This window comes from Leuresthes tenuis, unplaced genomic scaffold (genome assembly GCF_036924035.1).
Source record: "Leuresthes tenuis unplaced genomic scaffold, fLeuTen1.0.hap1 SCAF_23, whole genome shotgun sequence".
NCBI lineage: Eukaryota > Metazoa > Chordata > Actinopteri > Atheriniformes > Atherinopsidae > Leuresthes > Leuresthes tenuis.
The window spans coordinates 4,475,945-4,492,387 of NW_027325377.1; the positions used below are offsets into that span (position 1 = coordinate 4,475,945).

Here is a 16,443-nt window from a genome sequence, read left to right on the forward strand (position 1 = left end):
TATACTGTATCCTGAAACTAACAGGAAGCCAGTGAAGGGGTGATGTATTCACGTGGACAGCTGCATTCTGCACAAGCTCTCAGTGATGAAGACATCTCTGATCTAATCCATAATACAGAGGGCTGCAGTAGTCCAACCGGGACATGTTGCACAAATGGATGACTTTGAAAATGATTCTGAGGCAGGTAAGCCTTCACCGTACAGATGAGCCTCAAATGATAAAAACCTACATCTGACCACTGAGTTTATCTGTTTTTCCAGTTTAAAAGAGTTCAAAAATCACTCTTTTTTCTGTAAGCTCGTTTGAAACCTGCAATACGAGCTGATCTAATATTTACATTTCCAAATATTTTGGGCTTCTCCTTTAATGAACGACACGTTTTTTCTCTGCAGCACACGCGCTGCACTGTTTTCCTTTGGAGAGGATAAATAATCTCTGTGATTATTCTTCTTGTGTGCACTGTGTATTTGTACAGTGAGATTAACCCAGCAGGAAAACATTGTACGGCTACAAGCTCAAGCATCATCTCATTTTCTCGGCTTTCTTTTTTCTCTTTGTCTTGAAGAAGATTTACCCGACTGGACAGAATGTCTGACAGCCTAACAATGTGAAACTTTTTTTGACAGCTTCAGAGTATCAGGAGAGACCGGCAGACAGACACTACAGTGATAAACAAGTTGGTATCATAGACAGTTTTAAAAGATCTGACGCTTTAGCAGAGGTTTTCAGCTGGCCATGAGAATCCCACAGCAGCAGATCTCCAGAGCTTTGGTTGGATTTGTACGCCTTCAAAGGTTGTTTCAGGTTCAAGTTACTTTTTGAAAAATATTTTCTTTGACCTCTCACTCTTTTTTTGTTGGCTTCGGGGACTCTGTTGGTTAATCCCCACTTTGATCTTATTGAGATGTTCACGGTGCTTTAAGGATGAATCTCACTGACTTTGAAGATCTATTAACTTTTCCTTTGACCCCACCAGCAGCTCAGATATTTACCTATTGAATCAAATATTAAAAGTATTACCGGCAGCTACACACAATCGTGGTTTTAAGTTGCAACATTTCTCCTGCTGCCACATTTGGGATTTTGAGTGACACCTCTTGAAATCTGTTGGATTCATTGTAATCAAATGCAGATGTTCATGCTCAAAACAAGGTAGAAAAGTACAAAAGTGAAGGCAGAAAATTGACTTTTGACCAGGAGATTGAGAAATAACATGAACTCTGGTTTAGCTTCATCAAGCCGACATCCTCAACTCTTAATATGTGCTTCTGGTTAAAAGGATTAGCTACTGTTGTTATCAAGCCAGCTACATCTAAACTTCTATGGCTACCAGGTGTGTGCAACAAACAGGGGACATCTCCCTGATGTCCAGGTGACATTTACAGCATCCCAGGTTTTTTTGTCTCTGTGTGACTGTCTAAATGAGACGCAAATGTGGCCTTCAGGGACCTTTCCCTTTTTGTTATTACTTCCCTCCCCGTGTAGGAGACTTCGAGGCTTCTCTGAGATCTTTATTAGACGTGCATGTTGTCCCGATTCCCAACCAAGCATTTTTCACTGTGTAGAACAGCAAGACACTGAAGTGACATTTAAAAGTAAAGCATCAGTGGCAGGGACAGGCGTCAGTCAGTTCTTCAGCTTGACGGTTGACTGTCTGGCTGAAGCACTTCACCATTTTGATCTCCAGTGCGGACTTTGTTGCCTCCATCACGATCCTTTCGTGATGGTGAAGGTAAACAACAGAAAATTCTGTCTCAGCGATAACAACTTCATGTTGCTGCTTTGTGTCCAGTTTCACATTTTGCTGTGAGATTGAGTTGTTAAATAACACAATCAATGAAGTGTTCACAACACAAAGCTAAAAAAAACTTCCCAAAGATCTTTGAGTATCAGTTAACGGACTGTATCTTACAGCAGAAAACATCATAAACCAACAAATTAAAGTAGTTTGAAACTGCTGCACTGAAAAATGCATCGACACAACAGACACAAAACTTTTCTGTGTATGTGGACAACAAAATGATTCAAACCCAAGATAACTGTCTCAATGTATTTTCTGGAACTGTCACAGAAGGACCGTTTCAGTTTTAATGGGCACACAGAGTGCAGGAGGGTGGAATTAGAGACATCAGGAGATGCTCGTTCATCTGGTTTCATTGCGGTTGGTTTAGGCATTAAAAGCATTTGGGCTGAGCTAGAAAAAAAATAATCATGATTTTAAAGATCCAAAATAAAGATAAATAAAGATTTATAAGATAAATAAAAATCCTTGTTTTGACTTTTTTAAAATACCATTTTCAGCACCATCTGCATTAGAAATCGAAATAAAGAAGTTAGTCTCGTGATCACATAGATGAGAAAAGAAAGCTGTATTCCAGGGCAAGAATCGGTGTGTTGGAGAGCAAATGGAGAGGTTTGGTCACAGCTCTGAGCTGAAACTGTTATCTTCCTGATGCTCATCTTCACACTGTTTTATAAAGTTAACATTAATTCCTGAGCTGATGTTTTGTAAATAACAGAACCAGTTTGGATGTGGATGATAATGTCAGAGATCAGTGGTGTGGGAGGGAGGACCCAGACGCACAACTTACAAAGCAAACTTGATTTATTAATAAAAACGAGAACAAAAAGCGCGGCTGAGCAGGTTATCAATGATTCTTAAACTGTGGAAACAAAGAAAACAAAACAAGACAAGACTGTGGTCAATAAAAAGAGACAAAAACCTGACCTGACAAGACTTGAGAAAACGTGACTGGCACCATGGAAGTAAGGTGAGGATTCTGCAATGAACAGAGGGAAACCTGGAAACTAAGTGCTGTGGGGAGGTGTTTGGTGATGGAGTGCAGCTGTGAACAAAAACAGGTGAAACTGAGTGACAGGAGAAAAAACATGACCAGAAATTAACCAAGAAACCTGAGAGCAAGAAAAAACATGATCAGAAATTAACCAAGAAACCTGAGAGCAAGAAAAAACATCATCAAAACGTGACAGATTATTTAAACAGTGACGTGTGGAGCCACCTGTGGAGCTCCAAACACACACACACACACACACACACACACCCCTGCTGCTCTGCCAATTAGGTCAACAGTGAGGCCGCTTCGCTGCCCGAGCATGCTGAGAGGTGTACAGCTGTCATATGACCGGACAGTATTGATTATTGATAGGAGCGTAGGGCAGATCAGCTGCTGTGTGTGTTGCTGTCAGTTACACATGCACTGTAACCTTTAAGGTGAATGCACTGATAACATTAAGCTTTTTATTTTCCTTTCAAGCAAAAAAATGAAATAAAAAGAGTTTAAATCTCCATTAAAGTGAAAAACGTCTGGTATTTAAATCATTCTTCATGTTTATCTTCAAATATTCTCATAACATGGAGTTTGTTAACCAGTTGATCACCAGTCTTTCAGTACGAGACCTCACTTTGCCTTAGATGGACACATCTCTGAAGTTTTGGACATTTTTGAGTCTATTTTCTTTTCGCTTGCTGCTTTAATTCAATTTTTCTTGCTTTTCAGGCTGAGTTTTGACTCTTGTTATTGTGAAGCGCTGAATGTGAAGTCGACCTGATTCAGTTATTCTCAAAGGATCTGACCCACCCAACACTGGCCTGATACCATCTCTTTGTTTTTCTGCACATTTGAACAGAACATCTCTCAAAAGTAATTTTTTCCCCTCCCGACAGATGCGAACTTAAACCCTACCTGCTCGTATTATTTCCACTACACAGTTTGAAATACACTCTGCCAGCTTGTGTTTCTCTCAGTCAAACTCTAAAATGATTTGTCTCTGTTTAGTTCTCTGTAGAGCTGAATATATCCTAGTTTCTCTGTGTTTTTAGATCCATCTTTATTAAAACCAGTCCCATTCTATTTCTGTCTGTCTGTGTCTTTGTCCTCAGATCCGTCTCTACGCCCGGCCCGATGCCATTTCGAGTGGCGCTGGGGACTATGCCCTCCACATCACCAAGAGGCTTCTGGGATTTTATGAGAACTACTTCAAAGTCCAGTATTCGCTGCCCAAGCTAGGTAAGGCTGCTGACGTTGTCCCCCTCCCCTGACGTTATGTGGTTGTGTGCCCTTTGTTGCCTCGCCAGCATCACTTCAGTCTGCTGGGTCGCTCTCTGAGTGTGTGTGAATGATGTAAAGGCAGAGAGAAACACGCTGTTCCTCTGAACTCTGATCTCCTGTCGACTTTTGTTAAATAGGAAAAAAACACCTTCATCCCCCTGCTGATCCAAATGAGGCAGGAGAAACCTTCCCTTCCCTGAGCTCCCTGCTTCAGGGAAGTCAGCCAACTCTTTGTCCTTGGTACAATTACTGTAAGGTTCATCAAACTGTACTTGTATCAGGCAACGGAACCACTGTCCTCCTTTTCTTTTTGTTGTGTTTAGGGTCCTCTACCATCTGATTAGGTCTGGGAATTGAACCCCTGTCAGTTCATGTGCTGCTCTTTGTTCATTCTTGCTCATTTAGTAAAATGTAGACGTGCCACTCAGCAAAGTAAGGTCTCAAAATATAGACCTTGTATTAAAGCTCAGTCCCAACTGTACTCCTTCATCTTCTACATTTTTAGGCTCATAAAGAGGTGTTTTATTCCTTGATATCAACTCGTACACAAGGATGTTCTGGTTCTCCTCTTCACGATGCTCCACACATTTTCAATAGGAGACAGATGTGGACTGCAGGCAGGCTAGTCCAGCACACACACTCTGCTGGAAGTTGTGCAGAATGAGGTCTTTTGCACCTTTCTCTGATAACAGCCTGGATGCTCTTTCTCATCTTTGGAGAAGCAGACGTCAGTTTTTCCCAGAAGCAGCTGAAACGTGGACTCATCTGCCCACAGAACACGTGTCCACTGTCTTTCTGTCCATCTGAGATGAGCTGGAGTCCAGAGAACTGGGCCGTGGTTCTGCTCAGAGCTGATATATGGCTTCCTGCTTGTGTGATACAGCTTCAGCTCACATTTCTGGATGCAGGACTGTGTTGTTTCCTCCTCCTGAGCCCATGTGGCTGTATGGATCATGGTGGCCTGACGGTTTCTCCTGCAGTGCTGCCTGAGGGCTCCGAGCTCATCCAACAGGGCTTTCTGTCCTTGGCCTTTCCACACTGAGATTTCCCCAGACTCCCTGAATCTGTTCCCAATATCCTGCTCTGTAGATGCTGAAAGACCAAAGTTCTTTACAGTCTGACTCTGAGGAATATTTCCTGAACTTATTGATGATTCTCTGATGGAGTTTGGCACAAAGCGGTGAGCCACGACCCATCCTTGATGGAGAGACTGAACCTTTGGTGGAAGCTGCTTTTATACCCAACCCTGACACCCTCACCTGTCAGCAGGTAATCTGCTGGTTGGAGAAGCTTCCAGAAGCTGTTGCTGTAGATTCTGTAAACTTTTCTCTTTCTGTGCCTCTATCCCAACTCTCCAGTGCGTCCCACCTTTTTTCTAAAGTGTGTTGCTGCATCAAATTCTAGATTAGTTTCTATCTTCTAAATATAAAGAAGTTGGTCAGTGACACTTCTTTGTAGCAAGACATGACATTTGACTGGGGTGAGAAATAGAAGTGAAAGACATGAACTGTAAGCTGGTGGTCTTCAGTCAGAAAGGTTTCCAGTTCTTCTTCTCAATCTCTCATCTTATGTGGGAATGTTTGTGTTGGAGCCTCTCCATCGGTACTGGTTAAACTGGACCGGGTCTCATCCGTTCTCATAGAGTGTTTGTGTGTTTACCAAAGACTAAATCTGTCACCATATACCAAGGCTGACTGTACTAATGAATCTAAACTCTTGTAAAGGTGAATAAGCTGCTGATTGGCTCAATGCTGGTATAGACTTTCTGTTAAAAACACACTTAAAAGAGAAGCTCCTCAAGTTCTGAATTTGATTCATTCTGAAAAGAAACGTTTTTCCAACTTAAAAAGAGAGCCAGTACTTGTATTTTCTCCCAATATGTGGAATTTTATAAATACTACAAACACTTTGCAGCTGAAATTGATGTGTTTGTTGTGTATTAAGAGCAGCCCTGAGATCAGTGTAGTGCTCACACACATTTCTGCTGCAGTGCTCCCCAGAGACCACTCATGTGCAGCCTCGATGAAAGGCGTACACAGCACGACCTCTGGAGGAATGAAATAAACACAATATATTCCTCAAGACTCTTAAATGCTAAGTCAAAGTCATGAAATTTAACTCGGAGTGGCTGCTATAATTTCTCCATGATCATGATATTCCGTTAGACTCTTTGTGTACTATTTGTTCTCCACAAAAACAAGCCTGTTGTGCCAGAGAGTGAATTTCTTTCACTTCCATTGATGAATGCTGTCTTCTTTGGAAGCTTCTTGCTCAAAAGGTTAAAACATCTCCAGACTATGAAGGCTTTGATCCATTTTCTGAATTGAGTTTTCCTCATTTTAAAGTGCTCATATGAAGGCAGTGCGTTTTTAAGTTATAATGCAAGCTAAATATTTGAGTATAATCTGTGCTTCACCTTGTCTTTGGCTCCTCGGTGCATGGCTGGGGTATAATGGCCCCATTCCAAAGGTGCTGCTCCTTAGGATACCCTGCCCTCATGAGGAATGCTATGGTGCATGATAACATTTTCTTTTTGATCTCCCATCAATTCGGAGAAGTCATGGCTAACTTCTGACACCTAATTATCGTGTATTGTCCAAAACGTTCCCGCAGAAGTGTGCAATCCATAAATCTCAACAGGATCTACTGAGCAGTGAAATTGAAAAGAAATATAGATAAAATTCTACTTCTGAAGGTTAAACCGCATGAAGCTAAAGTTGAAAAATCCTCTGTGTAGCTCTTTATTAGTGGTTCCCAAATCGTTGTTTCACTGGAAGGGTTAAAATTAAGAAGGAAAATAATGCAGAGTTAAATCTATTGGTTCATGAGCTCATCAAGCAGAGGACAATGTGTCATTACTGGCCTGCACACTTAATCAGTCATATCAGAGCAGTCAAATTCCATCTCCTTGTCTTTCCTCTACTTCTTGTGTCTTTGCAATTGTTCATGTTTTACACTTCTGTCCTGCCAGAAACAATTAGCTTCGCTAAAGCAGAGCATTTCCTTTTTTTTCTGTCCACGCCCAAACCAGCTAATGTGATCAGTGTGGCTCCATATTGTATATGTCAGACACTTTCTCCCTGTCCACATTCATTCGTCACATTACAAATTCTCTTTAATTCCTGGCTTCCTGTTTGTTTCCACCAGCTTAGAATAGGTTTGACATTTAATTCCCCCCTTCTGACCTTTACTTTGATATTAGCTGCATTAACAGGTTATCCCAAGCTGAGTTAAAGGTGATGTCACATCCTGTGGTGCAGTTCAGGTCACACAGTTATTACAACCTTTTATCTGTCAGATGTCAACTTTCAGGAGTGCAGGAAGTTTAATATTCCTACTTTGGTTTGGAGTCTCACACTTGAGATGGACATTTTCACACCACATAACACACTATATAAAGAAATGTGAATCTGAAAGTTCTTCTTCTTTCAGCTCTAAGCTTTTTATTTATGAGGGCATAAAATGAGGTAAATCCAACCTTAGATGGACAACAACACATGACATATTACACAGTGGCATTATTTATTGATTTACAGATGTTTCGTCCTAATGCACAGCAGCACGTCTGGAGGAAACCAAACACAGCATATCAGCACAAACACCTCATACCAGCTGTCAAGCACGGTGGTGGAGGGCTGATGATCTGGGCTGGTTCTGCAGCCACAGGACCTGGGCACCTTGCAGTCATTGAGTCCACCATGAACTCCTCTGGATACCAAAGTATTCTAGAGTCAGATGTGAGGCCATCTGTCCCACAGCTAAAGCTGGGCTGAAACTGGCTCATCAACAGGACAAAGATCCCAAACACAGCAGCAGATCTACAGCAGAATGTGTGAAAAAGAAAAGAATCAAGGTGTTGCAATGGTCCAGTCAGAGTCCAGACCTCAGCCTGACTGAAATGCTGTGGTGGGACCTTAAGGGAGCTGTGCAGAAACCAATGCTGCACTCCATTTATTGTTGATGTGATATTCAGATCTTTTCTTGCTTCTGTTGGCTACCTTTGGCTACCTTGGCTATGTTTAGGGCTGAAGCTGTGTGTTACCCTCAGTGTGATGCAGCTGAACAGGACGTTAAATCACTAAATCACTTTGGAAGTTGTGATGCTCCTGTGCTTTCTTGGCCAGCAGCTCTACCTGATATACACTTATCATATCAAAGTTTAGCTGTGTTTTTCTGGAAGAGTAGAACTGTGCATTGCTGATTTGAAATCACCCAATGTACCTAAGAATGTACCTAAGAGAAATCTGCAACATCTCCTCTTATGCAAGAGCTTTGTTTCTCTCATATTTCACAAGATGTTTATGGTGAACCAAAGGTCTGAATATTTTTATGCTTTATAGCTTGTCACTTCCTCACTGTAACCTGAATCTGCAGACATTCACGGTCAACTTGTTCATTTCCTAATCTTCAAGCTCTTTTTGCGATCCATATATATATGAAACCAAAAGTCCTGCTTAGACGCGTGGAACATTTCAGACAAGCTTTCCCTATTTCAAAGGTTAGGGTTCACCGGCGTTCAGCTTTCGCTGGACTGTGTCTGCAGAACTGTGAAAAACTGCATCACTGCTGTCAGACTATTCATGAGAGCAATCACTCACTAGAAATGTGACATCATGTCCTTTTACGGCACTGGTTGTAGTTAAATTTTGTTTAGCTCATGTGAGGAATCGACAGCTGGGAGGAGATATGAAGACATCAGACGGGGCAGAGTCCATTAAGAGGAGCTTTGTGGCTGCACCTTTTGTTAATGCACTGCACGGAAAAGCAGCATTTCACAGGAGGGACTTCATCATCCATCCTGCCTTGTTAAGCTTGCTTAAAGTTGAAGGAGAAAAGAGGTCGGGTTGTCTAACTGCAGTCCTGTACAAGCGTCGGACTCAAATGGATGGTTTGAGTCACCAGAGGGCTCTCCTGTTGTGCCATCCAAAGATCCGCAGATGTCCCGCCGGCTCAGTGTTCTCAAGTTTTCAAACTCAAATAGGCTCAGAAGTCTCATGTCAACTGGGGTAAAGAACAAATTGTGCGTGCTGATTCTTCTTCTTTGATTTGACTTTCTCTTTTAAAATCCAGTCACATCTTTCCTTTTTTCCGTGTGTGTGTATGTGTGTGAGCAGTTAGAGGATGCAGCCTTCCGTTATGGATTAGTTTGGTGTGTTCATCTGCATACAGCCACAACTGTGGATTTTATGTGTGTGTGAATTCATACTGATGTTGACATCGGTCTTTACCACAGCTCGCCTCTAACCCCGCCCCAATGCTATATCTTTGCGTGTGTGGTCCCAGAGCCTCAGGGCTCCATCTGTTGCCATGCAGGGCATCGAGCTCCCCTGAGAGCGCCAGAGAGGAGTGATGAGTTGAGATACATATTTAAAGAGACAGAGAGGGAGCTGCACTGCACAGACAGATGACGATACAAATCGCACAGATAAAACATAGCAGAAAGAATTAGTTCCGTTTTTGTTCCAGAAATGAGCCTGAAGGTTTCCATCTGTCTGTCCAGCACTTGGCTCGCGCTCGTACCTCAACATCTACTGTCTGGAGTGCCGTTAAAGTTTAGTTTCTGTATCACAAAGACGGCAAACTTTGATCACTATCTGAACACCTTATCTGGGGCAGCTGTTACGCTCACTGTTACAGCTGGTGTATTGGAATTAGTTCAGCCCATCTCAGGTGTGGCTGAATGTCGGGAATATTTTCCACGAAAACCTTTGATATCTCTTTGTAATGGGCCAATTATGCTAAATGTCCACTGACAGATTACCTTTCCAAGGAGTACCGTAGTTAACCAGCAATGATCAGGAGTGTAACAACCTGTGAGATCCTAAGGAAACACAGGATAACTTCTTCTAAAGGCCTTTCTCATACTGTCTGGTGTTAATGTTTGAGTCGTTGGGAAAGCTGCAACAGCAACGATGTTCATGGCGGGACCAATGGCAGGGTAACTCAAAGATCCGCTTTTCATTGACAGATTCAACTAAAAATAATATTTAGAGCTTTCAGTTAAATATTTGGAAAATGTAAAACACTGCAATCTAGCATGAGAACCTTATCTCGTATGTGGAACATGGTGGTGGTAGTATCATGGTATCTTTTAAGCTATCAATCATTGATGCAGCAATGAATTATTAATCAAACCAGTCATTTTTACAGGAAAATATCAGGATGTCTTTTAACTGGATCTAAAAAGAAAGGGAGTCATGCAGCAGGACACAACCCTAAACTCACAAGTCATTCATCTGAAGAATGGTTTAAGGAGAATAATGTCAATGTTTTTGAAGTCGAAGCGCCGACATTAATCCTACAAAAAAACTGGAAGGATTTGAGTTCATGTGAAGAAACCCACAAATATGCTCTGTAGCAAAGCTTATGTTAAAATACATACCGTATAGCCTTTTATTAGTGACTGTGAAACTGTATAGACTGTTTTCAGCCTCCATCCCAGTAGTTGTAACCTCTAACACTACAGTTAAAGCTTTCTACCAGGATGTCATTACTTCAGCTTTCATACCAGTAAAGGTGTTTCATCAGACATTGTTTCTGCTCTGTGCTGTTTTAAGCCGCATAGCAGGACACTTTAGAGAAAGCAGAAAGTAAGAACAATAAACCTCTGCTGCATGAAATGTATCTGACTGCAGTAAATCGGCAGTAAATTCTCGTGTCTTTGGCATGCTGAGCTTCATGTAGAGCAGGGATCGCTAAAGACTGAGTGTTCTGCCTGTCGATGGTAAGCTGCTTTTACTGGAACATAAACTTTTACACATTCCAGTATTTCATTAAATCATGATTTTATAAAAAGTCAAGGTATTGTTCCTGCCTTTTTTTAGGTTGCATTGTAATGTGAGGAAGTGGCACACAGTCTGCAGATGACATTTCTGTAAATTAATTTGTTAATTTAGTTATATAAAGTTGTGTGCTAAGGTCTTCATCCAGCTCTCATTTCTTTATGTATTTCCAGAAAGAAACAGCAAATATGTGCAGCGACATGTTGAAACGTTCAAATGTAAATGTAAATACAGTATTTGAGTTTGTACAATTCTGAGCTCTGAACTCTACATCTGATATTAGCACTGTCATTCTTCAACTCAGCCTGAACCCTCTTAGACGAGCTTTCTTGACATTTCTTTAAGTAGTCTTCAACAATAGTTCTCCGGGCTTCTAGAAGGACATCCCAAAGCTCTTCTCTGACCTTCAGAAAGCTCAGAAAATTACTGCTCAAGACCACTTTAAAAGATTACAAGAAAGTATTTGTCCTTGGAAGAAAAATATTAGGAAGTGATGATTAATCAAGACTTTTGTACTGCGTGTAACCTTTATCTAGGAAAAAAAGGCTCTTGAGATTTAAAATCTATTTTATGAGTGTGTCCAGGTCAAGACAGGCAGCAGCTCAGAGAGGCAGTAATTTAAAAAGTAAAAGTGCAGTTTGCTTTGGCAGTACACACAAAATCTGACCATTCATCGGTCACATTCATCACAGGTCAAAGACATGAACAGCAGAGGTCAACCATAATAATTCAGCCAGACATGCTTGCCCCAAGTGGTTAAAATGAGCTTGTATTCATTTAGAGAAGCCAGTTCCCTGAGATTTTGATTTTGTTGCTAATTCCAAGTGTTGGGAGCAGCATATTTAAGCATATTTTTTTCCCAGTTTAGCCTAAGCTGGATGATAGATGGAATAAGTCTCGAGACCAGAGACAAGGATCTAGATAAGCAGACCAGCAATGCAAATGTTTGAGTCTGCAGGAGAACAGAGCAGAACATCCAACTCGAGCGTACAGCATGCAGCGATGAAAAATGGTTAGAAAGTTTCAGATTAACTTAAGTGCTGCATGGTAGAATGTAACCGATGCATGCCTGTAGGTGTAATACATCACAAATATGAAAGAATGTTTACTAAAGGGAGTTTTTTCCCCCCAGTTGCTGGATATAATTTGTATTGACAGAATCATACTGTATATCAGAATTGGAGGCTGTAATAGTTTTGTTTTTGTACTTAAAAGCATTGTCACAATTATAAAATTCCATCAGCTGTTAATTCATATGATTGCGATTAATTACTTGTTCTATTCATTTGTATGCCGCTCTTATTATAACACATAACCTTCACAGAGATTAACAGCTATTTAAAGGAAATTAAATCAGAAGCATAAGTAAAAAACATTTATTTGCCTTTCAGGCAGAAATGTCCTCAGTGGAGGACGGGCTCAACGAGATGATGTCAATTCTATTGTAGGAAACAATTTGGAAATATGACGTTTCTGTTAGTTTCACAGAGATGTTTCCATATGGTTGAAAAACATGATTATGTTGACATAATTACAGTTATCTCAAATAGCTGCTAGTACGCAATTAACTGTCAACCGTGAAAGGCATGATATCGGGAGTTTTGCTTTTCATTATTGAAAACAAGTTGTATATACTTGAGTATATGCTTGTTGTAGTGGAGTCTGATCAGTTGTAGACACAGAGCCATACATCACCATCATCAACATAAAAGGAAGTAGCATCAAAGATGTTTCAAACCGTATCATTACCATGAAAATGAAACTGAAGTGGCCCCAGGATGCATCCCTGGGGAACACTTTTGGTTACATTTGGATGAAGTGATGCAAATGCCGAAATCTGCAGAATTTTCAAACCATCCTACAATATATTCAGACTGTCCTATACCAATGTTTCTTTACTGTAATATTAACCCCTTTCAACCCCTTGTATGTTTTTAACGTAATCTCTTGCGTAAATTATTTGTAAGAACACTAAATGAACCCTGTAACTTTTTGAGCTTTTCCTCTCATGTAGATCATCCGCATTCTTTGCCTTTTAAAGTAGTCAACTTCTCAGTAACTCTGTTCATCATCACATTTTTGCAAGGGAAATAAAAGATTTGGCCCTAGTGTTTTAGTTAACAACAGTTACAACAGTGCAAGGACACTCTTACCTTCCAAGCAGCCTCCTTTTACCGCTTCCACTAAATCTTACTTTACCTCCTGTTTCTAAAAAGGAGCAGCAGGAGAGCTCAGGAAGAGTTAAATATGCAGTCTGCTCAATATGTTAAGATTGAATCAGGTTTCAGAGCAGATGAGTCCAAGTTGAGACCAGATCTGAGACTGAAGGATCCCTGAAAATACATATTCTTCGCTTTTTCTGAGCTTCCTCTGCTTAATTTCATTTATTTTCTGAAACCAAAAGCCAGAGAAAGCAGAGCTCCTTCTAGTAAAGCAGAAACTTGGTCCCAGCCTGGGAGTTGGTCCTCTCTCTCGTTCCTTTCAATCGTGAAGCTGAGATAACCGTAGAAGTGATAACGGGCCTCTTCGGGTTTCCATAAGAATTCCTTTGGCTGTTCCAGCGCCGCAGAAATCTTAGCGACAGAGTGAGAGGAGGCTCAGGTGATCCGACCGTCAGGAGAATTACACTGAATACCTGAGTGTGTCTGAACGTGTGAGTGAGAACACGCCAAGTGGACTAATGTGTTCTGTTGAGTTCTGGCTCCATCTGGGATCCACAGAGACGCACAGACAGCACCGCCTGAGGTGCAGCACACACACTCAAACACACACCTACGGTCCCGTGCTTGTGTGTCTTTTCATCTTTTTCTTCCGTCTTTCTTTTTTTCCACTTTGTCCCTTGCTCTTTCTCTCAAGCCGACGCCTCGGGGTGACACACAGCAGCAGATGGACCAAACTGAAGCACACACTCTCATGCACACTCACATAAAACACACAGAGCTGCAGGCCAGTCAGCTGTCTGCCTGCTGCTGCCTCAGTGAAACTGACAGCTGAAGTCTCTTCCACTCATCTGCATCATTCAGAGCTGTTTCAGAGTATTTACCATTAATATTCAATAAAGTGAAGAAAACTGTGTTTTTTTCCAAACACAATGACTTTGCAAAGTTTTCTTCATGGACACAAGTTATGTGGCAGCAATAAGCTTTCAGCCCAGCTGATCACTCTTAAAAACAAACATTTAGGTTCCATCTTAGATTCCAAAGTGTCCAAAAGATGTTAGAATTTATCAGGCTGAATATCTGGTGTAAAAATGTGTCCAGCCTACACTATGAAAATATCTAGTCTTCCATGAAATCAACTGCAGAACTTTTACCTGTTTGATTTATGAAGAAATGATAAAGGAAAGGCCCACATCTGTTCACAAAACAACTTTTGAGTTAATTACACTTGACACACTTTGAAGAGTTTAAGTTCCCAAACTCTTCCACAGGTTTTGAGTGAGAATACCTTCACATTAAGGCAAAGAGACTGAACTTTCCTGCCCAAATTGTTGTAGAACTGTAGTTTATGTCCATTTGAAAGTTAAATGGTGGGTCAGAACAACTGCTCCCTTGCTCAGTGATGATGGTTGAAGTACCCTGAAGCTGCAGCAATCGACTGACACGTTATTATCAGTGTAATGACGAAGCAACATAAATCATAACCTAAATTTGACATTACAGAGGAATTTAAATTAGTCTGCATTTGCTTGGATTTCATTTAATACATCATAAACCGTGACAATGCCTGGATTTACAAAGTCAATTTTGCTGCAGATGCTACAAAGAGCCTGAGTGAGATTTCTGCTTCAACAGTTGAGTAAAATGTTCATCTGCTTATGACTGAGTGGTGTCTGCACACCATTCAAACAGCTGATCAGCTGGCTGGATCAGGAAGAAAAGCATATTCGGCCACCTTTGTTTCTTGCAAGTTAAACACAAGTAGTGCAAATCCAACGCTCACACATTTACAATACACAATGATTTTGATTTTAGAAGAAGAAAGTAATGATGAACAAGAGTCTGCTGAGCTTTGAAAACTGCAGCAACACGACATATCTGAGCACTCACCTGGTGAGATGTCACGGTACGTTTCTGGTACTAATGCAGCCAGCACAAACAAAAGCAACAACAAGGTAAAGACGTGTATGCTGAAGATATTTTCCAACACAGCTCGATGAGATCAAAGGGAATTATACCGTTTATTGTCTGATTTTTTTTCCCTGAGATATGACATCCATCAGAGCTGTGGGAAAAGACTCCAAACAGAAAGTCATTTTCTGACAAAGACATGACACAAGATCACACAAGAGCCATTACATGCTTTGAAATGCTAAACATACTTTTGATTCTCTGGTCTTCTATTAAACATCTCTGCTTGGTTGCTAACCGATGCTACATTTGAAATATTGACTTGTTTTCATTTAGCATGTTATTATTTTAAGGTTTAGGATTAAATGATTAAAGAATATCTAAGATGCTATAATAGTAGAATAATTGCTACATTTAAATAGGTAATTGCGATTATTTCTATGAATCATATTGATCTACTACCATTTCATAATTGTTACAGCCTTAATCGCATCAAATTAAACCAAATCTTAGTTTAACAATGCATCATCATTCTATGGCAGAGATGTACACCCTTAATAGTTATAATGGACCAAATGACTGTGAATAGTAAGATTATTCAGTGGCAAACAGCATCTTTCAGCTAAATGATTTAGTTTACTCTTGTTCTGCTTTCTTTTGAGCTGAAAGAAACCAAAAACAGAGCTAAAAAAGTAAATCCTGTCGGACACAAACACAAAAAGACAAGATTTGGTGCTTTGATGCAAAAATTAGAATAAAGATGTTCTAGATTTCTCCACAAATAAGCAACTTGACAAAACTGAAGGCATAGTAGTTAATAAAAAGTGACTATAGGGAGATAAAGACCTGAAAAACAACTCTTAATGAGTAAAAAATCTCCACGGTTACATGCACAGTTGAGTTGAGCTAAAGTAACAACTTAATTTGACTTTTAATTAGACAACCAGCCTTGTCTACGTGGACAGGAGTGAAAAGCTCACCACTGTGTGAGAAAATGCACAGAACACCCTGCAGCTTCTATGTTTCTCTGTGGGAGATCACGGCACATATAAGTACAGCTGAGTTCAGTGTGTGAGAAACCCAATTACTGCCAGACTAACATGTTTACACGCATTTCAAAAGTCAGGTTTTGGTTGGACTAACACAATCATCTGTTTTATGTGGCGGTGCTGTCTCATAATGAAATCTGGGGTATCTGCTGCTGATCATGCAGCTTTGTGTCTCTGCTGATGGTCTGAACTAAATCAGTCACTGAGAGAGGTTTGTAAAGTGTTTTAGTGCTTCATCCACGATAAACACATTCTTTTTAAGTTGGCTCTCTGCCTGCACCATCAAACAGCCATGTTGGATCCTGTAACTCGCTTTCTCTCTTATTATCTCAAACACAATTTGAGGCCTCTGGGATTTGAGTGGGTGCCTTTGATATCCACAACACTCGGCTGTTTATTAGCTACACCTACTGTTGTAATGGGGTCTAGAGAAGTGGCTGTACTTTTTCAACCATGTTATTTTCCAAAGTG

The 16,443-nt window shown here is 40.6% G+C and overlaps 1 protein-coding gene across 1 annotated transcript in view; it reads left to right on the forward strand.

The window, feature by feature from the left end:
• Positions 1-16,443, forward strand: part of LOC140283197 (thyrotropin-releasing hormone-degrading ectoenzyme-like) — a 225,578-nt gene that overhangs the window by 62,929 nt on the left and 146,206 nt on the right. The window contains exon 4 of the mRNA XM_072377909.1: positions 3,903-4,029. Within this exon, the coding sequence (XP_072234010.1) occupies positions 3,903-4,029 (127 nt within the window). The remainder of the gene's footprint in view (positions 1-3,902; positions 4,030-16,443) is intronic.